The 23,266-nt window shown below is 33.1% G+C and overlaps 1 protein-coding gene across 1 annotated transcript; it reads left to right on the top strand.

Moving 5' to 3' along the window:
* The first annotated feature begins 7,902 nt into the window (after window positions 1–7,902).
* LOC110640691 (uncharacterized) lies at window positions 7,903–12,849 on the top strand. Its single transcript, XM_021792107.2, has 7 exons — window positions 7,903–8,853; window positions 8,994–9,080; window positions 9,196–9,408; window positions 10,286–10,450; window positions 11,023–11,076; window positions 11,207–11,353; window positions 12,219–12,849. Exons 1-7 carry the CDS (start codon window positions 8,485–8,487, stop codon window positions 12,594–12,596), a joined length of 1,413 nt encoding a protein of 470 aa, XP_021647799.2. The 5' UTR covers window positions 7,903–8,484; the 3' UTR covers window positions 12,597–12,849.
* Window positions 12,850–23,266: the final 10,417 nt, after the last annotated feature.

Raw genomic sequence — 23,266 nt, 5'->3', positions numbered from 1 at the left:
AATTTTTTATTATAATAAAAAATTGAATTTTATTGAACTAATTTGGTCTATTTAAGATTAGTTAATTCAATCAGCTCAATTTTGATTAGTTATTTTTGGACATTTCAGTTTTTCGATTCATTTTGATTATTTTGATAAATTAACTAAAAAAATAAAACTGAACAGAAGTTTTAAAGGTTTCTCTTTTATCTAGTCCACGAGTTGAAATCCAAAACTTAGCATTCAAAGATCCAAATTTTTTAGTAGGTCCATACTCTATCCAAACCAACAAATTCATACTCAAAATCAAATCAAAATTTCAATTCGATCGATTTTGTCTCACTAATCAGTTCATTTTGGTTAATCATAATGGATTATTTGATTTTTTTCAATTCAGTTTGTTTGAAACGAACTGATCAAATGTTATTTCCTAACTTAGAATATTAAAATATAAATATTATATATGTACCTATAATCCTAATCGTTCCAGATTATTCAAATATGAAATTTTGAAATAAAAGAGCAAAAACTCATTAATGAATTGGGATTCAAGTTTAATTGAATTGAGCGCAGCCAATCTTGCCAATTAGCCAGAATTATCAAATAGCGACGTGACCAAGAAATTGGGATAAGCTGGATTTGCACTTGCATGACAACCTGAGTGATATGATCGAACTACATGTGCAAGGTAATGAATCAATAAAAAAACAAGATCACATAATTGATCATCATTTGTCATCCCTATAGGCAGCAATTGAACAGAGGTTATTGTTCAGAATGTACTTGGCTTGAGCAACATCATCATGATGTACATGTTAATGAATTAAGGAGGCGATGGACCATATAAATGATGCCTTAAGCATGCTACAAGACCAAGAAAAGAGGGGTTGGTACAATATAAAACAGGCCTTTTCTATAACATTACCCCAATACCCACAATCTTAAATCATGGTCTAGGCATATGTATGCACTTATATAGGACATAAAAGGTGTGGTCAGCAACATTTTTCAATAGCTATATGTCTCTTTGGAAAACCTTTTGGGATTTTTCTTATTCTTTGATTTGGTTATGAAAAGCTGACCTTTGCTGCTTTGGACAAAATTATTGCCTAACATCAATCTTCCATGCTTGGAAGCCTTTGATATATATATATATATATATATATATATATATATATATTCCACCTTTCAAATGGCTTCTTTTGAAAATTATACAGAGAAAGATTGATTATATTATCAAATGAACCATATATTATAGAGTAGTACTTAAACTATGTATTAATTATAGTTAATATGAGAGAGATTATGAAAATTGACTTACAAAAGAAGGATGATATATCCAATGGCTGTAAATCCATGATTTAAAACTCTATGCATTGTTACCATTCTTTATCATGATTCTATTCTCTTCTTTTCATGTATGCCCAAGTGGAATTCACTTTATTATTATTCCACCTTTTAACTACTGTTCAGAAGCTAGCTAGATGCTTTAATTTGATTCTATTCTTCTAAGAAGAAATCTGCAGTTATACAAATCTAATTTGGATAGCTTGTTCTTTCATTTTTTTTCCTTTCACTTTATACTTTGGTTCCTGGGTTGATGGAAGGAAAAGAGTAGAAGTTTTAGAATCATCACATTAATTCGTTAATTATCTCTCTAATAAATTGATTTAATCTTGGGGATTGTAATTCTTCTCTTTTGACCTTCTAAAATCATCATAGTGATCAAGCAAAGCATTTAATACACGATTTTTTTTTTTTTTGGGTTAGTTATTCTTTCATTAAAGTCTATTATATTCCTCATCTTACATTTTCAACCATCTTTTTTAAGTGGGTTCAGCTGTTTATGTAAAAAGATTGTGAAGGTCCTTTTGAATTGAAACCGACCATATATAGAGGCTGACCAATGTTAGCGCCTCATGTAAACCCAGGTCAAGAATTACAACTATGTTATCATTACAAAGTGCAAGCTTTTATTCATATTATTATAGTTAATCCACCTTCAAATTTCATATTAATTCACATTCATTATAATATTAATTTGTTTTAAGGCTGCAAACTTGCTTTACGCTTCAAAAAAAAAAAAAATTATGCAATTGCATTCACGATCGACTAAATTTTAACAAATTTTTTGAATTGATTTCCGAATAATGAAGCTTAATATATTGAAGTTTATGTTATGTCTATACTCATCTTTTACGAGGTTTCTAGGAATATTGAGTCCTGAAAAGCTCACCTTTGGTGATTGGTCCTTTGTGGGGTTGATCAATCCATCAGAAGAATCATCAGGTCTTAGTGATCTATGTCTTTAAGGCCGTTATAATGAACGGGTCTTGGTCAACTGGCTTCAAGGATTACCCAACAAAAATTGGGTCTTTGGTCAATTTGGGATCTCTTTATGGCTTCTCTTTTGGATTATTATTGGGAAGGAAGTGATAACAAATGGAAATTTTGAGTCAGATTTATACCATTGATATATCTTTTATCTTTAAGTTCCAATACATATTATGGTCTTATTCTAAAACTGAGTTTGGCCACATCAGTATATCTTTGTGAAGTATTCTTTCTAAGATTATACTTGCTTAACCTCTTTTGAATTACTATCTCTGATACCAAACACAAATTTCAGTCTTATTTCAAGATTAAGTTTAGTTATGTAGATAGCAATAGGTATAATTTAATGATAGTTGCATATATGTTGAACCTGTGAGACTCAAGTTTAATTTCTCTCGCTCCACACATGTAATTAAAAAAGAGCATAGTGTTGTTAGCACCTCTCTATACAAATACTCTCTTTTCATATGTAACTTTGCAAGGTAAAATTCTAGAAGAATTTGCTTAACCTACTTTGGATTACTCTAGAGGGACATACATTGATTGGGATTAGGAATCTAATCAAGCAAAAATAAATTCTCAGCCAAATATGTAAATAATCTAATTCACATTCTTTCAGAGTCATAGACTTTTAACTTAATTATTGGAGTAAATTTCTAATTAAAGTTAGAATTCCCCTATAAACTTTTCTTTAATTCTAAGTACTGCTTGACTTAATTTCAGATACCTTTATTATTAGGAAGGACATACGCATCAACTTACATGAACCTATCATCAAAATTTGTGTATAGGACCTCTCTTCTGCCGACAAAATTCCATTATCAACCTCTTATTTTTTATTATGTACCATTAAATGTACAAGAAATTAAGCAAATGAACAAATAATTATGAAAAAAAATAAAAAATAAAATCTCTAAAGTGACCTTACAAGCTAGCTAGGCATTCAATTAAAGTCATCTTCTAGAGTCAATGCAAGCACCCAGCATTTGTAGTGTGAAAAGGGCAGGAGAGGAACTTTCGCTCCGACTCTCAAGTGTCCACTATTCTGGGTACGTTGTGGCCCTATTTGAATACTTATTTTAAAACATTAATCCTTGCTTCTTTTTCTATAATCTATACCCTGCTGTGAGCTGCCTATCAACCCCATCTTATAGCTTCAAGTTGAAGACACCATGATTACATCTAGGTATAAATCCAATCACATACTCAGGAATCATGCAAAATTATACTAACCCCAGGCCCATTTTATAAAATAATTTTTGTTTCTTGATTATAGGAATGTTACATCATATAAACTTAGTTGGCTCAATTAGTATATAAGAATATTATTAGTTATTCTATTCTTTTTTTTTTTTAAGAATTAGATTATTTTATAAGTAAATTATTATTTTTCTAAAAAAAAAAAGAAATGAAAAGAATGAACCCATCTTTAAAATAAAAATTTTAAAAAAGGAAAAGTCTTGAATTCACATTATCCAAGTCAAATATGGGACCAAGAAGCAATGAAAGGTGAAAAGCATGTATCTGTTAGTTGTCGTTTCTACTGTCAATGTTTGATTCAAAAAACAACTAGCCATTCCCATGCAAATGCGATCCATGCGTGCAGCATTTACATATAGAACTGTTTAACAGAGCTGCTTATAATCTTTAAATCTGCCCCATTAATTAGAATCTTTTAACCATTTATACAAAATTATATATCTGTTTTTGAATCTATATATATATATATATATATCTGTTTTTTCTGCTGTTAATCTCTCTCATTTTTAAGATTAAGTACTTCCATGCAACGCATGTAAAGTACTTATAATACTTTAACACAGGTTGTTCACCTTTTAAATTACCTGTTAATCAGAATCTGCAACCAAATAAACAAAATTATTTTCTTCCTTGCATTAAATGATCTATTTAAGAAGCACATGCACCCTACAACACACACGCATGTTCTGATCACTACATGACTACACTACAGTGATTGTGGCTGACCTTTAAAAATTCCTATTCACATTAGAATATATATATATATATATAGCTAGGGTTCATCTAATCTAATGATGAAACTCAAAACCCTTTTTCTTTCAGAAAAAGAGAAAAAAATGGTTGCTGTTTTTCCTTTGCAAGGCAACAATGTGTATGCAGTATATGCTTTAGCAGGCTTTCTTGTTTAATTTATTCCTTCAGCTTTCATCGGAAATTGGAATAGTATAATTCATATTTAATCATAATATATATATGAAGCCAACAAATTAAATAGGTGATTACCTTTTTACTACATCACCTGTTTGTAAAACATGAAATCTCTTTATAACTTATTAAACCTTTAACCTTAGCATTTGGGTTTTAACGTTGAGTTTAAATTTTTAATATGATATCAAAGCTCATCCTTCTTTTGGATTGTTTCTGGTAGACTTATAAGGTGGACTATTATCAAAAAATTCTTTGTCGTAAGCTTATGTGAAGGTTTTTAATATTTGGATTGTTTCTAATAGGTGAAAAGTTATTTACCATGTTGGCCTGGTTAGATGATTTTGTTAAGTAAAAGACCCAACAAATTGTCATCTCCACTCATTGGAGACCAAACACTGATCAATGCTGCTGTGATGTTGGGGTAGATTTTAAGTGACAAGGTGACATCTTCTCATTATACAGATTCATATGCCTCACTCACATTGCTGTGGTGAATTTTTCAGATGTATATATATTGGAATTTCTCCAAGCCTATCACAGTTGATCTATTGAGATACATTATGGATTGCAATGAGATTGACATCTTGTGGACCAATATCCCCAGCTAGCTAGATATGCTTTTTCACCATTTCTTTTGATTTGTTGCAGAGGTGTGTGACCCTGAGTGAGATACAATAGAGAATTGAAAAATAATAGTAATAAATAAAGAAAAAGATCAATATAAGAAGTAAAGGAACTACTGCTGGCTGGGAAAGTGGCAAGCAATCATTGCCAGAGCCCTAAAAAGGGAAACTAGGGGGAATAAAACCCCCCCAGCCTTGGTGCTCTAACATTCCCACTTAATTAATTTGCCAATGTCTCAAAGAAAATTAAAAATTCATTTTTAAACAGATTAAAAATAAATATTAAAAAAATAAATGAAATCTTAATAAAATATAAAAATAAAAATATTAAATATTAAAATATTAAAATATTAAAATTAAATAATATAAAATATAAATAAATTTATATAAAAATATAGAGACTAAATAAAAATAAAAATATTAGAGTAAGAAACATTAATTTAAAAAAAATATTAAAGTTTAGAAGTAAAATTTTAATTTCAAAAATTTTAGGAAAGCAAATAATAATTTATTTAAAAAAAAAAAAACCCAAAATTTAGGGGTTCCAGCCCCCAACCCATAACATCATTTCGCTCCTACAAAATTAATTAATAGGATAATATTTTCTTTTCTTAATACTTATTATTTTAAAAAAAATATATTGAAGTTTGAAGTTTAATTTTTCTATGTTACATGACAAACATGCAATCATTAAATTACTATTTAATTATATTTATAAGTTAATTTTCTAATATATGCATGAGGATGGGGTAGGAGGCAGCAAGCAGAACTAGTAGTTTAACCAAGAGGTGTGTGACACAGGTACTGATAGACACCTATGTTTTAAGTGTTCAATTTCATACTTTGTAGATAATTTTTTGAAAGGTATAACTAACAGATTTAGGAATGGCTAATTATTATATGCACGGGAGTAATAAAAAATAGTATTATATCTTTCACAGAAAAGTGAGCTCTTATTATAATATAGAAAATGAGTCCCACATGATTATGAGAAATGGTGCATATCACCGGGTGCACCTAATAATTTCTCTTTAGAAATTGATATAGTCTAGTACAAAATTTAATCTAAAGTTGGTCATTTTTATTAGATCCATGTACTATCTCATTTTAGATCGAATTTGTTCAAGGACCACCTTAGACATAGCTCAAAGATAGGTCAACCTAAATCTAATCTCTATACAATCGAAGAGATTATTCTACCGTATACAGATTAAACAGTGCTAAACTCATTAATTAGAAGGGCACTCTATATCTAAAATCAAGAAGACATGAATATCATATAATTTCATAATTTACAGCTAAAGAGAATCACATTGGCTGATGCAAGTACATTTTAGTTACATACGACTAAAGGGAGAGCAAAGGATTGATTAACAGAATTTTTATATAATCAGTGTTGGCCATCTCCTATTACAGTATAAATAGGCCTTACTGCTTATCCATGTACGTTTTTCACATTCTTCAGCCATTTATTGTTACATTGCTTTTTAGCTCTCATACACAAATTTTTATTCGATGTAACTATTGTATGTACAATGATTTAATTATAATCATTGATCATAATGGGACTCATATAAATCTCACTATAATAAATAGTTATAATGAAGCTGTTGTATATAAATCGGTTTCATTGTATGATTTTTCCTCGTACACTCTCTACTTGAGTATTAGAATGGCTGCCATTAAGTCACCGATCTCACTGCATTCTATGATTTCAGATAATAAAAAATTTAACCACGTTCATCAATACTACGCATCTTCAGAAATAAAAATAATAAAGAGAGAACATAATAAAAAAAAACTAAAATTTTATTAATACTTCAAGTTGAATTACGCAAAGTGGGAAAAGTTCTATTTATAGGTTAAATCTTGAATCTAATTAGAAAATATAGTAAAAATAATTTCAAATGAATTTTCTAATTTTATATGAAACAATTTAAAATATTAACTTACAAAATATTTTTTTAATTTATTATCCTTTTATTTAAAAATAAAGAAAATAAAAAAAAACAAAATATTCTTGGAAAATCCTTTGGTGTGAAGACACGCATAAAAGTCCAAAACTCCAATCTCTATGGTGATAAATGATGTCATTTCCAGTTGAACATCATGTTTTTTTTTTTTTTTTTGTTAATTTTTTTATCTTATTCTGAATTTACTATGTGCATGATATGTGTTTAATCATTTGATAAATCAGGTTAGATCCATTTATCCTTTTTAAGATATTCATCTCAAAAATTGAGAGATTAATCAATTAACTTCAATTAAGTATTATTAGAATTATTTATAAGGTAAAAATTTGAGATATTAATATTCATAAAAATAAAAATTTATTTTCAGTAAAATACTCAGTTTTTTATTTTCTTTTTGAAAGAAGAAAAATAGTTAAAAAAAATGTTGTTGTTAGACAAGACCACAACAGAACATAAGCATGCATGCCAACATTACACAATAAGAAATTGGTAACATTACGAAATAAGAAATTGGTTTCACTCTCATTGAAAACGACAGCTTCAAAAGGTGTAGTACTTATGGGAGAAACTCCATTAAAGTCAAAAACAAAACTATTAACTGGCTTTGATTTTCTCATATCTCAGGCCATTTTACTACTTTAATTACTGTAGAGTTGGCAGCCCATAATTCTATTGACCAAATTATCCAAACCCAGAAAAAAAAAAATTATAAAAAAAAGTTATAATCTAGGTAAATCAAAGTGGGTTAACTTTAGCTTGTTAATGGTGGTGAAGGATCAAAAACAAAAACCTCAGCTGACACGAAGAACATCTAGGGAAGTGAGAAAGTGAAGACCCTCCAAAGCAAAGAACTTTAGAAAACCAGAATCAAGTGTAATTCCTCTATGTCCTGATAACCAAAGTAAAGAATAACAGATGTCAGTACCATTTTGCCCCCATAAAATAATCACAAAAGCTAAAGTTTCAGTCCTCATATTGGAGACTGGAAACATACCCTGTTATTCTTCTCTCTCTCTCTCTCTCTCTCTCTCTCTCTCTCTCTGCCCATTTTCTGTTTTCAAAATTTTTTTAACTAATAAGCATGATTTCATCACTACCCAGTATTTATAAGTTATAAATTCACACCCACATGGGCAATAGTTTAAGAGAAGCCTGAAGCCAACCCAACATCAATTAATAGCGTGTAAGTGTGTGTGGTTTTTTTATTCAGCTCGTGCATAGAAGTTCAAGCCTGTCAGAACATAAAACCAAGGTGGAGGATTAGAAGCTGCAAGAGAATAGAGAGAGGCAATAGAAGTTATTTGTTATATATATTTTTTTGGGGTTCAAGAGCTTTGGAAATGGTGAGAGATTGAATTGTGTGGGGAGGGGGAAGGGGTGTTCTTGGAATGGTGATTCTGTGCTGGATTTGGATGGATACAAAACCTAGGAATAAATGGTGTTACTGTTTTGATCACAGAAGAAGACAACGCCAATGTAGACAACAACGACAAACATATGCAGATTTGGCAAAAGAGAAAAAACGAAGAAGTTTCTCAAACATGGCTTCTAGTTGGTGTAGTGAGATCTCACCAATCATTTCCATTTTTGTCAGCTTTCTTCTTGTTTTTTCTTTAATTTGTCCTGTTTATTCGTCGGAGACCGGTAATAGCCATGCAACCAACCAAACTCTCCGGCCAGAGGAAGAGTTACAGAAGTTGAAGATGATAAGAGAACATCTCAAGAAGATTAACAAGCCTGCGGTGAAGACAATTCAGGCATGTGACTCCTGTCCTTAATAATGCTCTTGTTTTCTCTTTGGATTTGACTTTCCTTTCGCCTTTCTTTGTCCTGTTTTTAGCTCTGTTTTTGGAGTTTTAGCTTTTTTAACAAGTTGGGTTCTTGTTTCTTGATGCAGAGTCCTGACGGGGATCTTATAGACTGTGTTTTGTCTCATCAACAGCCAGCTTTTGATCATCCAAAACTGAAAGGACAGAAACCATTGGTACTACTTCAATTCTAGTATATTAACTAGTGCATTTAATTTTTAATGTGGGATTTTCTTGGAATTTATATCCTGGAGCAGAATTTATGTCTTTTTTTTTTGGCATGAATTGCAGGAGCCACCTGAGAGACCAAAAGGGCATAATCCAACAGGGATGGTTACTGAGAATTTTCAGCTATGGAGTATGTCTGGTGAGTTGTGTCCAGAAGGGACTGTTCCAATAAGAAGAACAAAGGAACAAGATATGCTAAGAGCTAGCTCCTTCAGAAGATACGGAAGGAAACCAAGAAGGCATGTTAGAAGAGACACTAACAGCAATGGCCATGAGGTAGGTTTCCAGAAAGCAATTTACACAGAAGAGAAGAATACCCAAAATTTTTCTTTTCTTTTCTTTTAATTCCTTCTCTATTGTTTTTTTTTTTGAAGAGTGCCTCAATCAACTCAACAACCGAAAAGAAAGTGGTCAAACAAAACAAAATTGGTGAATAAGGCCTGCTAATTGTCTCTTTTTTTTATGCCACTTTTTCAGAAGACAACTATTGTTTTTAAATATATAAAAGAAAGATTAAAAGAGTAATGATACAAAAAACTGCTTTTTGATTTGTGATAAGATTTTTTTTATTTATTAAACTCAACCTCATGTTTTGCTTTCTTTCTCTTTCTTCTCCCTCGAATTTGATTCTCAATTTGATCAAAACAAACCAAAAAATTTCTGTTCTTTTTGAAAAATAATGTTTAGCTCTCATCTATTACCTTCATTTTAAACAATTTACTCTGAAGAATCATTATCTTTAAAAATTAATTAATGAAAAGTATCCAAGAAAGCTTGCGTCATTTACTTTCCAAGAAAATTAAGGAAAACTGCTATCTGAAGGTTCTTTCAATGCAGTCATCAAATGTAATCAGATTCCTGATTGTAGTAATTGCAGACTTTCATGGTTTCCTTGTTGAGTATTTATTACTTAGTTTGGCTTATTTCTTAATGTTTTATTATTCTCTGAGGGAAGTCATGGCCATCCTACTAATGATTTCCAAGGAAAATAAACGGAAAACACAGTCACCCATATTTTTGTATTGTAGCATCAAGAATATAAGGTTACTAAAATTTCTTAAGGGTTACTAATATCTAGAGAAAGACAGTGACCTATTCAACTATTATTCATTGTATATTTATTGCCTTTTCCTTTCAATCTGTTGGGTTACAGCATGCAGTTGGGTATGTGAGTGGAGATCAATATTATGGTGCAAAAGCAAGTATAAATGTGTGGGCACCCAGGGTTGCTAATCAATATGAATTCAGCTTATCACAAATGTGGGTCATTTCTGGTTCTTTTGGGAATGATCTTAACACCATTGAAGCTGGTTGGCAGGTGAGCTACTAATTTCCTCAAAAAATCTTCTCTCATTTATTTTTTTTTTCATTTTTTTTTTGATGTTGTCATCAGGAAGAATATAATTTTTTTGCAAATTATATTGAATTCCAACTGGGTTTTCTTTTTTTGTTTTTCTGAAATTTTAAATTACATAATATATGAATGGGATTCCATCATTAGTGCCATGGTCTTTGGCTATAACTTCTGCCCATGATTGACTTAAATATAAAAATAAATAAATCAACATTAGAAAAATCTAGGCTGCTACAGTTTCTGAGAGTCATTTTTTTTTATTCAATTATTAAAACACGGTAATGAAGATGGCATATTGAATAAGAGAAGTCTATATCATCAATATCAATCTAAATAAGAAAACTTAAATTTAGAGCTACATTATTCAAACAATTAATGTCAAGAAAACAAATGTATGTCTACACATTAAATATTTCTTGTTTTCACATTTATAGCAGTTTATCAGCTCAACTACCTCTTATTTTCATTAATATTTGTATTGTGGCCAATGGCCATAGATATTAAACCTTCCTTCTTTCTTAAATAAAATGTTGCAGGTTAGCCCAGAACTATATGGGGACAACTATCCCAGGTTCTTTACATATTGGACTGTAAGTATTTATAATACATAAAATTTGCCTTTTTCTTCTTATATTTACTTCTCCCTTGCCCCACTTTCAAGTAAGATCATAAGACACACATCTAATGGGCACTTTTTTCTTTTTTTTTAAATTATCACAGACTGATTCATATCAGGCAACAGGATGCTACAATTTACTATGCTCAGGCTTTGTCCAAACCAACAATAGAATTGCAATTGGGGCTGCCATCTCTCCAACATCCTCTTATAAAGGTGGACAATTTGATATCAGCTTATTAATTTGGAAGGTAACTTAAATTCTTTAAAGACTAAATCCATTTATTACTTTCAGTCTACTTTAAAAAAAAAAAAAAGAAAAGTGAAATGCTAAAAATTTAATGTAAATTGCCAATTCCAGTGCATATATTTTCATATGAAAAAAAAAAATTCATTGACTCATGGCTTAAGTAGTCAATCAAGTAAAGAACAACTCACCTTGCCGTGAAAGAAAAGGTTGAAATATTTGTATTTTAGAATGAAAAAAGAAAAGCATGGAAATGAAATTCATTGACCTTTGGGGTGTACAACACTAGCATGAGAGAAGAGTTGAAGTAGAGGTAGGGTGAACCAGAACTAGAAGGAAAATAACAACTGAGTGGAGCATTCACTGCCAGGATTGTTTGGTCCTGCACAGAAAATTTTAGTTGCAGATCAATTTGGATTTTGGACCACCTGATCTGATTACTTTCCTATAAACTCTAGATGTGTTGATCAGTAATGGGTCCTGTGTAGGGTATAATTCTAACACAATTTTTCTGGGACCAAAGAAAATGTCAAATGTGACCTTAACACATCTCTTTTTTATTTGCTTTACAATATTCTCCTCTTTTCCTGATGCTTGAGTCCTGACCCCTCCATACTTTTCTTTTCCCCTAATGAATTATATTGTATTTTTTATATAAATGCTCAACAACCCACCTTCTGGAAAAGAAAATAAGAAACCATTCCATTTTTTTTTTTTTTTTTTTATCCTGACACCTTCTTTTTACAACTTTATTTTTGACCCATTTTTGTTTCATGTACTTATTGACACAGCACATGGTTATAATTATTGTATGAGCTTAGTTGAGTACTAAAGAAATGAATAATAAACCTTTTTTTTTTTTTTTTTAGGATCCAAAGCATGGAAATTGGTGGCTTCAATTTGGAAATGGGGTTCTAGTTGGGTATTGGCCATCATTTTTGTTCACTCACCTGAGGGATCATGCAAGTATGGTACAATTTGGTGGAGAAATTGTGAATTCCAGGCCATCAGGGTTCCACACTTCTACCCAAATGGGAAGTGGCCATTTTGCAGGAGAGGGTTTTGGAAAAGCCTCGTATTTCAGAAATTTGCAAGTTGTTGATTGGGACAATAATTTAATTCCCTTATCAAATCTGAAGGTTTTGGCTGATCATTCAAATTGCTATGACATTCAAGGAGGGATTAATAGAGTTTGGGGTAATTATTTTTACTATGGAGGGCCTGGAAGAAATGTGAGATGTCCCTAAGGGAATGGTATATGCAGATTTTTTTTTGGTTATTTTTTTTCTCTTGTTGGGTGATATGGGTTTCTTCTCAAGATCATGGGTGAGTTTGGGTTATTCTTATATTTATTACCTTGTTAATCCATTTTTTTCTTTTGTAAATTTTACCTTTCAACTAACAGGTGATTTATTAATTATACCAGTACACTCTTAGGGATTTATGTAAATGTGGAAAAGAAATATTACTGAATATACCATGGCTTGTGATTTTTCTTTTCCTCTATTTTCCTTATGTAGGAAATTAAAAAAAAAAAATTGAAGAGATTCATAATTTGATGGGAAATTTTTACCTAAAAAAAAAAATCCAACTAGATACTTTGCGCTAAAACCAATGTTTTAAATTTTTTAATTAATTAATGTGATGTTTTAAATTTTTTAATTAATTAATGTGATGCTTTAAATACAAAATTAAATTAATAATGAATTTAATTTGATTTGATTTTAAGTCTTGTGATATTTAATTTGAATTGATTTTAAGTCTTCTGATACCAATAGGGGTTCGGAGCCTCATATCATATACTGTATACTTATACTCATGCTCAGTGCCGCTTTTCACTCCTTGATACTTGATACTCTCAGGCTGCGAACCCTTTTGTACTCATATACGGTATACAGTATGAGGACCGTAGCTTATAGGATCAAAACAGATGCATTTCTGATACACAGGATCCTCTCATGAGGCAAGTGTAGAGCATACATACAACTGAGTTATAGGAAATAGTATACATTCTTGGAGTGTCAGAAGAGAAGAGAAAGAGTTTAGAATGCCATGAGAGAGAAACACATAAGATTTTATTTCCCTAAGATGGTTCTTGAGTTACAGAATGAACTAGGCTCCCATATATAGAAGAGAAGCCTTAAGCACACGATAAACTGTAATAATTAAACAGACAAGCTTTCAAAAAGAAAGCTGATTACAGATAGAAAGCCAACTTAAATATAGATAAGATTACACAACCGACACTCTAAGTGGGAGACAAAGTAAAAGATAAAGAAAGACAGAAGTAACGGGCTTTTCTTTATGGGAAAGTGGACAAATTATAGTTTCTATAGTCTGAGCTGTCTGAGTTAATGTCTCCACAAAAGCCTTGATACTAGGGTCCACGTTCTTCTGGTGAAGATGGGACAACACTATCTAGTGCTTCTCTTGCTTTAACATCCATCAGGTCTTGTGAGTTATGAAAAGCAGGATTAGACCAGTCAATGGGTCCATTTGGAGTGGCATGTGATGGTCCTAGAGATGTGCATGTAACACCCTAGGCAAATCCCACATCGACAAAACACGGGAGAGATGCTGGGTTCATAAGTTGATAGTTCCTAACCCCTATTGACGCGTTTTAAAACCGTGAGGGCTTCGGCCCAGAGTGGACAATATCACTAGTGGGCCGGGCCATTACATTTGTGGTATCAGAGCCGCTCCGCGTGCAACCTTGAACGATGGTGGGGCAAACCTCAGCGAGGACGCTGAGTCCCATAAGGGGGGTGGATTGTAACACCCTAGGTAAATCCCACATCGACAAAACACGGGAGAGATGCTGGGTTTATAAGTTGATGGTTCGTAACCCATAGTGACGCGTTTTAAAACCGTGAGGGCTTCAGCCCAGAGCGGACAATATCACTAGTGGGTCGGGCCGTGTTTTGTCGATGTGGGATTTGCCTAGGGTGTTACAATCCACCCCCCTTATGGGACTCAGTGTCCTCACTGAGGTTTGCCCCACCATCGTTCAAGGTTGCACGCGGAGCAGCTCTGATACCACAAATGTAACGGCCCGGCCCACTAGTGATATTGTCCGCTCTGATACCACAAATGTAACGGCCCGGCCCACTAGTGATATTGTCCGCTCTGGGCTGAAGCCCTCACGGTTTTAAAACGCGTCACTATGGGTTACGAACCATCAACTTATAAACCCAGCATCTCTCCCGTGTTTTGTCGATGTGGGATTTGCCTAGGGTGTTACAGTGCATGTGACTTGGGTATCCGATGTAGGATTATAATTTTTGGTGTCACATAAATGACGTCCAAGTTGCCGTCTTAGGGGACTCATGTGAATTTTGTCTGTGATGGTACCCTCATAGGTTCTCCATTTGTAATTAGAGTTCTATGACCAAAGGAGGCCATCAGGCCTTTTGAAAAAGGGCCTGTGGAAGATGAAGATGGACCGAACTGTGTGTTATTGGGCTAGAGGCCTATCTTCAATGCCTTGGGAGTCAATGAGTCTTCTGAGGGTGTAAGCCCAAGTAGATAAGGGCTTAAACCATTCTAAGAACTTCGAAAGGAGAGTCCTGGAGATGTGATTCTGAACATAATAATATAAGCATAGAACAGGAAACTCAATGGCTATTGAGTAAAGGGTCGTCATGCACCAAAGGAACCATAATTCTTCAAAGAGTAATTCTGTCTCAGGATGGAAGCTAATGCAGGTAAGAAAAGGATAGTCAGGTTGGAAATGAGAGACAGGTGGGATTATGTGTCTGAGAACATTTCTTGCACTTACGAGCATAAGTTTGGAGTTCAGCTGGGGTCATTGATGGTGAGCTTCCAGGAGGGAAACTCTCTAGTGTGGGTATGAGGAAGTTGGGTGTGTTGGAGGAGCTAGCCATAAGGATAAGTGGTAAGGTAGAGGTAGAGCTGATAAAATGGATGGTACTGGGTCTGGAGAGGAGGTCTGGGATAAGGTTATGTTTTCCTTTGATATGCTGAACCTCAAATTTATATTTAGAGAACCAGTCCTTGAGTCTCATAAGCTGTGGTTTAAGAAGTGTCTTGTTCTTAAAGTCTAAAATCCTTGGAAAAGAAGAGTTGTCCAGCATTACGGTAAAATGGTGACCAATAAGATGGAGTTCAAACTTTTTGATATCATATTTGACTGCAAGGATTTCTTTGTAGACTGAGTGGTAGTGTTGCTCTGTAGGCTTGAACTGTCCGCTAGCATAACCACAAATGTCTTTGTGACCATCATGAGATTCAATCAATAAGGCACCCCAGTGAGTGTCACTAACATCAGTTTGTAGAATTCTTTTTCCTGTGCCAGGAATCTTTAGAGGTGGGGGATGCTGAGCCTCTACTTTAAGTGCTTTGACTGCTATTGTCTGTTCTGATCCCCAAGGTGGCGCATTCTTCTTTAGCATTTTTGATAGCTGACTTGTGTGAACTGAGACATGTGGCAAGAATTGATGGATATAGTTTACTATACCCAAAAACTATCGAAGTTGCTTGTGGGTCAGATTCTTGTCAGGGAACTTGAGGAGTTCAATAGCTGTATGTGAACCGGGCTGGTATTTGCCGTTTTTGAAATGCATACCCAAAAATTCAATTTCAGTAAGGGCTAGAAAACTCTTTCTCTCATAGAGCATTATCCCATGGGCTTGGACAATAGAATGGAACTGGGCTAACAACTGTTTGTGGCTGTGGATATCTTCTAAAAAAAGAAGAATATCATCAATGTAGATCAGGGTGCTTTATAGGATAGGTTCAAAAATGCGGATTATGGCTTTTTGAAACAGTGAACGGGCTGTCTTGAGGCCGAAAAGCATTACAGTCTATTGATATTGGGCTCTAGGGATGCAAAAGGCTGTCTTAGGCGTATTTGAAGGATGAATACTAAGTTGCCAAAATCCAGTTTTAAGGTCAAACTTAGAAACGATATAGGCTTTGTGAAGTTGGGTAAACAGAACATCAGTTTTGGGTAACAGAAATTTGTCATCTTAGAGGAAATGGTTAAGGGGTTTATAGTTAATGACTAACCTTTTTTTATTCCGAAGCCTTTCAAATCTCTTTTCAACATAAAAGGCTTGGCAAGCCCAAGGTGAGCTTATGGGCTCAATAAGGCCTTGTTGCAATAGTTGCTTACATTCTGCTTGGGCTAAGGCTAAGTCAGGAGGAGTCATACCCGGGTGTGATGCTTTGGTGGGGTTGACGTCTTCATTTAGTCTGAAGGGTAAATGGATAAAGGTCTCATTTTCCCAAAGAGGATGAGGATGATTGAATTTAGCATGGGAATCAGCACAAAGGGAAAGAAGTGATTCCTTTTATTCTTGGAATTTTGGTGGAGCTTCCATCAATAAGAAAGTTTGGGAATTGTGGTGAAGGGTTTAAAGTGCCTTTTATATTTCAAGCCAGTTGATAGAATTCTCAAATGTTGCGCCTTCTGGTAAATATCAAACCCAATAAGAATGTCTTTGTTTGGAAGATCTGAACCAATGATCTTGGTTCATACTGTGTAATTGGGAAAGAACTGGATACCAATTAGTCACTTTGAGATAAGGCTAGTCTTGAAGACTTTGCCGTCTGCAGCTTTGAAATATTCTGAGTGAGGAATCCATTCTTCTGAAGGTAGAATGGCTGGGTTCATCATGCTTTTGTGTGCTCCAGTATCAAGAAACCCGACAACTGAGATGGGCCTTGAATACTTTTCTAGAAGGATGGATAATGAGACTAGAGGAACAGAGATGGCTTATTGAGATTCTTATTGGATTTGGGCCTATTGGGCTAGGTGTAGAATAGGATATGGGCAATCATCAGATTCTGAATCTGATTCTAAAGTGGAGGTTGAGTCTTCAATATCAAGACTATCTATTGCAAAGACTGTTTCATCATTGGACTCTCCTTGTTCTGAAAACTATGATTCGATATCATGATCATCATTATCAAATGGATAGATTTGCTGAATGTGCTGGATAAGCTTAGCAGCCTTGTTTGGATTTTTTAGGCAATTCTTAGTATAGTGGCCTTTATTGCCACATATGTAGCAGCGATCAGACTTATGAGCAATTTTCTCGAGTTTCTTTCTTTTAAAATATCGAACCGATTGTTTGCCCTTCTGTGTAAAGGAAGAATTGGAAGGATGATGCTGCTTCTTGTAATACTTCTTGTAATGCTTCTTTCTCTTTGTTTTGCAATCATAATTTCTGTCTTTGCATTTAATTGACAAATGAGACTTTTGGCAGACATGTTTAAGAGTTTTGCTATTATCAATGATGTCCTTAAACATTTTCTGCTAGTCACACATCTTTTCCAGGCAAGCTAAAGTGAGATGGTGGATTTCTCCGATGGAGATTGTGTTGAAATCTCTCCTGGTAGCTGTAATAGATCGATGAAGCTCTGGTTGTAATTGCTCTAGTAAAGAGGCAATGTAGGTGTGACGGAGATTAACATCATTAAACCCATTTAGCAGATAATAGCATTGCACCATACATTGATAATGCCTTTCTATGTCTGTTCTTTTGAGAGAGCAGCATCTCATGTTAAGAAACTCTTGTTTGAGTTGTTTATTGTAAAGGGAAGCATATCCAAGGAATTCAGTAAAAATTGCATTTACTGCAGCAAGAGGAGTAAGATGGTAAAACTTTAGCAGGTGATATTCTCCTAGAGAGAAGAACCTGTCTTGTAGTGTTCCAACAGTTCTTGACACAAATTCTCTGAGAACTGCATGAGAATCAACATCAATTCAGAGAACTTAAGTATCAATCCATGCTTTAAATTCTGCATGGTGAGAATTCCATTGGGATGGTGGAACATCATCCAGAGTAAACCATGGGCCTGCAGCTGGCCTTGAGGTTTGTTGTGAATTAGGTGGAGCAAATGATAATTCCTCCGCATCATCATTTGGAATCTCAACATGAGGGTTGGTAGCAATAGGTTAAGTTGTTGGACCTAGTGGAGGAGGTTTGTCAATTGATCAATTTCATCAGAATCTGAGGAATCAAATGCGTCAGAGTCATCTGAAGATGATTAATCAGCCGGTGTAATAGGTAATTGAGGAGGAGGAAAAGTTTGTGACACCATATGTTGCAGTGGTTCAGAATCCATAGGTGCTTTACCTTTTGCAGGGTTTCTAGGTAAAGATTCATCAGAAGATGAATGGGTTGGTTCAGGGTGAGAGGGTCGTGTTTGAAGTGGTGGTGTTTTTTTTTACAGAAAAGGGGAAGGAAAAAACCAAAATCCCTTTATGGCTACTCCTGCTCCACCATACTCACCGTTCTTACCAATTCAATCAGAACCTCCACCATCTACATATTTCCCATTCCCTTTTCTTAGGATTTCCAAAGCTAACTCATAAATTGGCAGTGGCTTCCTCTGTTTTGTTTTCTTATGAATACCAATCCAATGACTATCATCTGGATCATCCTTATGATAAGATGAATGGCATGATGGTGATCGACAGGATACCTTTTTTGTCTTGGTCAGTTTTTTTCCTTTTTTTTTTTCTGATAATGGATGATCGTCATTTGAGAAAATTTATTTTAAAATAAATAAATTTATACATATTAATTTTTTTTTATAATTAACTTCGATTGAAATTTAATCTCCTTCACAATCCATTCTTCATACCCATTATATTACATGGCAATATTTTTTTTTATTAAAAAATGGTTATTAATGAGATTTGATTTTAACACTCATTTCTAAATAATTTTATAATTACATTAAAATACCAATTCATATCAGAATATTATTTAAATGAACTAAACAAGCCATTGTTTTTTAAAAATGTTGACTAGATGAACCTATCCAGCTTATTTTAAATTAATCTTATTTAGGTCAGATCGATTCACTAAGGGGTAAAGCATTCTCAATGAGTATTTTTTTCATCCACGATAATCGAATATTTGACCTCGTTTAAGGAATAAAAGTATCTTGGTCCTACCCAACTTATTTGATTTATTAAAAAACAAGTAGATATAATTTTTAAAATTAAAAAGATTAATACATTAGTATTTTTAAGGTAAAAATAAATTTAAAAAATCAAATGAGAATAGACCAAATTGGTCATTTAATCAATTTTTAATTTGTTATCAAAGAAGTAGTTTGGTGCATTTAAAAAAAAAGAAAGTATGGTGGCTAATTATTAATTACACTAAAAGGGATCATTTTTGCTCAAATATCTATGAATTATTACGCTAAATGAGGGCATGCTTAAGATAAATAAACAATAATTAATAAACACTACATAGATGTATAATTAGGGTTGCTGCATGCCAACTAAACAGTAAATAATAATATTAATAATAATAGATCTTTACTTGAAGATGAAGCCTAGTAGCAATTAAAATTGCAGTGCTCAAGAATCCAAAAATATAATAATTATAACATTAATTTGTGCACAAAAATTGCCTGCTATCTTTCTCTTAAAGTTTACGTTTTCAATTGAATGATAATTATTCTTCAACTACGAAAAAGATGCCAAACATTATCGATATTTCACGCTTTCAGTATCTTCCTCAACCGATTATAAAATTATTTCTTCAACTTGTATCATAAAAATTATTTAATTTTAATTTATACTATTTAAAATACTTTTAACTAGATTTTATTAGCAAATTTGTTTAAAGATTGAATTGTTAAAAATGTCACATTGACGCTTTAAAAATTTAGAAAATATATATACTCTCTTATAACTGATAATAAAATATAAGTAGTTAAGAGACAAATCGAGAAAAAAAAATGACAAAAGAGGAAGAGAAAAAAATGTTAATGTCAAGTATCAGAGAGAAAATTTTCTATTGTTAAATTGCGAAAATAGCATTTTCGACTCAACTTTTGAATGAAAGATTTTAAGTCGTATCAAATTGAAATTAAATAGTGTTTGTGATATAAACATATAAATTGAGGGATGATGGATGAAATTAAGCTTAAATTTTATAAATAAATATAGTAACTTTTAAATTTAATATTTATATTAAGATTTATATATTTATTAAAAAAATTTTAATTATATACATTTTAATAAATTATATATAAATTTCAATATAAATAATAGATTTAGATGTTGCTAAAAATAGAATTTACAATAATTATATTGAATAAAAAAGATTTTATAGTAATAATAAATACACAAATCAAAATCCACAAATAACTAAGATTGTGTAATTATAAACTAAGATACCCATCTCCAATTGCACAAGCGGAGATAGCTTCTGTTACACTTATGGTATTTGCTTTTGTGAGGACCAAGAACCCATCATACAATATGTTCCCTTTGTATGGGCATATTACACAAATATCAACTTCTCCAACATTTGCTTTACTCTACTTTTCATCACTAAGAAATGTGGAAAATCACACAAAACTATGGCAATTTGTTTTCCAAACTACCTACTATTAGTTGTCTTTTTCTATTAAATGCTATCCTTACATGACTGAAAATCGAGTGAGTTGGCTTAGTAACATCTCATGTGTTTAAGTTAATAAGGGTATTAAGTGAAATATAAAATTGATGAAAGATAATAACGTATTTGATTATGAAGATTTAAGCTGTTTAAATACTATAAAATAATATTTTTATATAAAAAGCCCTCTAATTCCACAGCGAATTAGTTGATAATTATGAATAAAACAAATTAATTGACCAGATTTTGCAAAATTAAACGAATCTGCTAACAACATCAAACAAATAATAGGCAGGCTTTGGTTTCACTTAGAAGTCAAGCCAGTTGGCTCTACCCTTTTGATACCACACTTGGATTAGAATGCAATTCGTAGGAACATGGATTCAGAAGTAGGAAAACATGGACCTGCAAGAAAGACTGGGGTAGCAATTGGTCAGGCAGAGCTTTCAGTGGTATAATGGATCAAACAACCACTAACTGCATCTACTTTAATTGAATCCACCAACCTGCTATCATAAAATAGTGCCTGACAATGACTAACAATGGCAGCAGTTGGCTAGGTGTTTGCATACAGGACCTCGAACTAGAAGCTTGGATTTTCGCCCTTTAAGATGTTTCTATTCATAAAATCAAATGTCTATATCCCTCATATTTTGTGCTCTCCGTGTGTGACCACTTGATGTGCGATTGATCATTTGGACACGCCATGACTTACGAGGAGAATTATATGACAAGCCAGCCGCAGGTATTAGTGAAAATTGATTGTTCTTGCCTCAAATAGTCAAATGAGTGATTCAGTTCTTAGTTGTCAAGCAGGATAAGTGAAACGCTAAACACAACCACATGGCTTACTGCATCTGTAAGTCAAGAGTGAAGAAAAATGCTAAATGAATTTGTCTTTCCTAATGTATGCAGGCTGTGATCAAGCTTTCCATCCAAAAATCACCTAAAATTCATCATGCTTGGAAATCTAGCTTGAGGTGCCGACCTGTTAATTGGATGCAATTTCAAAATCCAAATCCTGTAGTTCCTCGTCTGGGCAGAAACCTGAAAGAGAAAGTTCTGAAGTAACAACGAGATTTACGGTAGAATAAGCCTTCATTCATATGTGTCCTAAACCTGATTTGTGCCGCTAGACAAATTCGTTATCACAACAGTTGGCTATAGCAAGTTAGCAACCCCAGCATGCCCCATTAATTTGGGTCTACCCCACACTTCTATAGTGTTAGGCATATGGTAGATAAACAAACACCAAATCCAAGCCGCAAAGTCTGATCGTCAACTGCTTCTTTCAGCATCTCACATTAAGCTTTCGATAAGTTCCAACTTAGGTATCAGTGCAGTCTGTTTGAGCACGTATTTGTTCATTTTGCCTTGGCATGGCGAGTAAATATGGATTTGTTCTCAATCATTAAAGAATTGGAGAGAAGCTGAAATTGATAGACCATATATTGACATTGTTATTAGAGTCATTGAGAAAAATATTAAAAGAGCATTAAAAATTAATTTAAAGTTTAATTTTAGGATTTTTTTTAATAAATTATTTTAAAAAAATTCAATTAAATTTTCATATAATCATATTTAATTTTAATTTTTTTTAAATTACTTTTTATTTCTCTAAAAAAAATTATTTTAAGTTATTTTTTTATTTCCAACGAGAATTAACAGAAAAACAAATTAATTGAATTAAATTATAGTGAATAATGCAGAATCATGTGGACTAGAGAAAACCAAGTTGAGCAAGAGTGGAACTAAATTTGGCAAACCAGGCCACAGGAGCTTGTTTTAATCCATATAAGGCTCGTCGAAGTTTGCAAACTTTATGAGGAGAATGATAACCGGTGGAGGATGCATATAAACCTCTTACATTAAATCACCATGAAGAAAAGCATTTTTGACATCCATCTGAAAAGTTTCCATTTACGAACCGCAAATAGCTAAGAGATGCGAATAGATGTTAATCAGACCCTTTGGAGCAAAAGTTTCTTCATAGTCGATACCATACTCTTGAGTGTACCCTTTGGCTACTAAGCGAGCTTTGTAGCGTTCAATAGTTCCATCGAGCGGGTCTTGATTTTGTAAATCCATTTGCAACCAATAGGGTCTTGTTTGGTGGAAGATCAATTACATCCCAAGTATGAGTTTTCTCTAAAGCACGAAGTTAAATCGGTCATAGCTTTGCCAAAGAGGGTCGATGCTTGCCTCACGATAAGCGAGGCTCATGAAGGGTTGCAATAGTAGAGTAACGGTGAAAATCGAAAAGATAATGAGGAGTTTCTCTTACGGGTAGAACAACTAAGAGTAGTGCTAGGAGGAGATGCGGTAGTCTTTGGATCAACAAGCGGTGCCGATTCAACGAGGCGGTGTAGTTGGGCTAATATTGAGCACATCACAATCACTGGATCAAGACTTGGAAACGACTCTTTGGAGGAGTCGGTGAAAAATAGAGAGTCGATATTGTGAGTGATGAAATTTGGAAAGAGAAGAGAACATAGTATTTTCCCAAAAGGTAACATGACGAGAGA

This window comes from Hevea brasiliensis, chromosome 7 (assembly GCF_030052815.1).
Source record: "Hevea brasiliensis isolate MT/VB/25A 57/8 chromosome 7, ASM3005281v1, whole genome shotgun sequence".
Lineage (NCBI taxonomy): Eukaryota > Viridiplantae > Streptophyta > Magnoliopsida > Malpighiales > Euphorbiaceae > Hevea > Hevea brasiliensis.
Note: the sequence above shows the minus strand (reverse complement) of the source record. Positions and strands in the feature narration are given on the sequence as shown.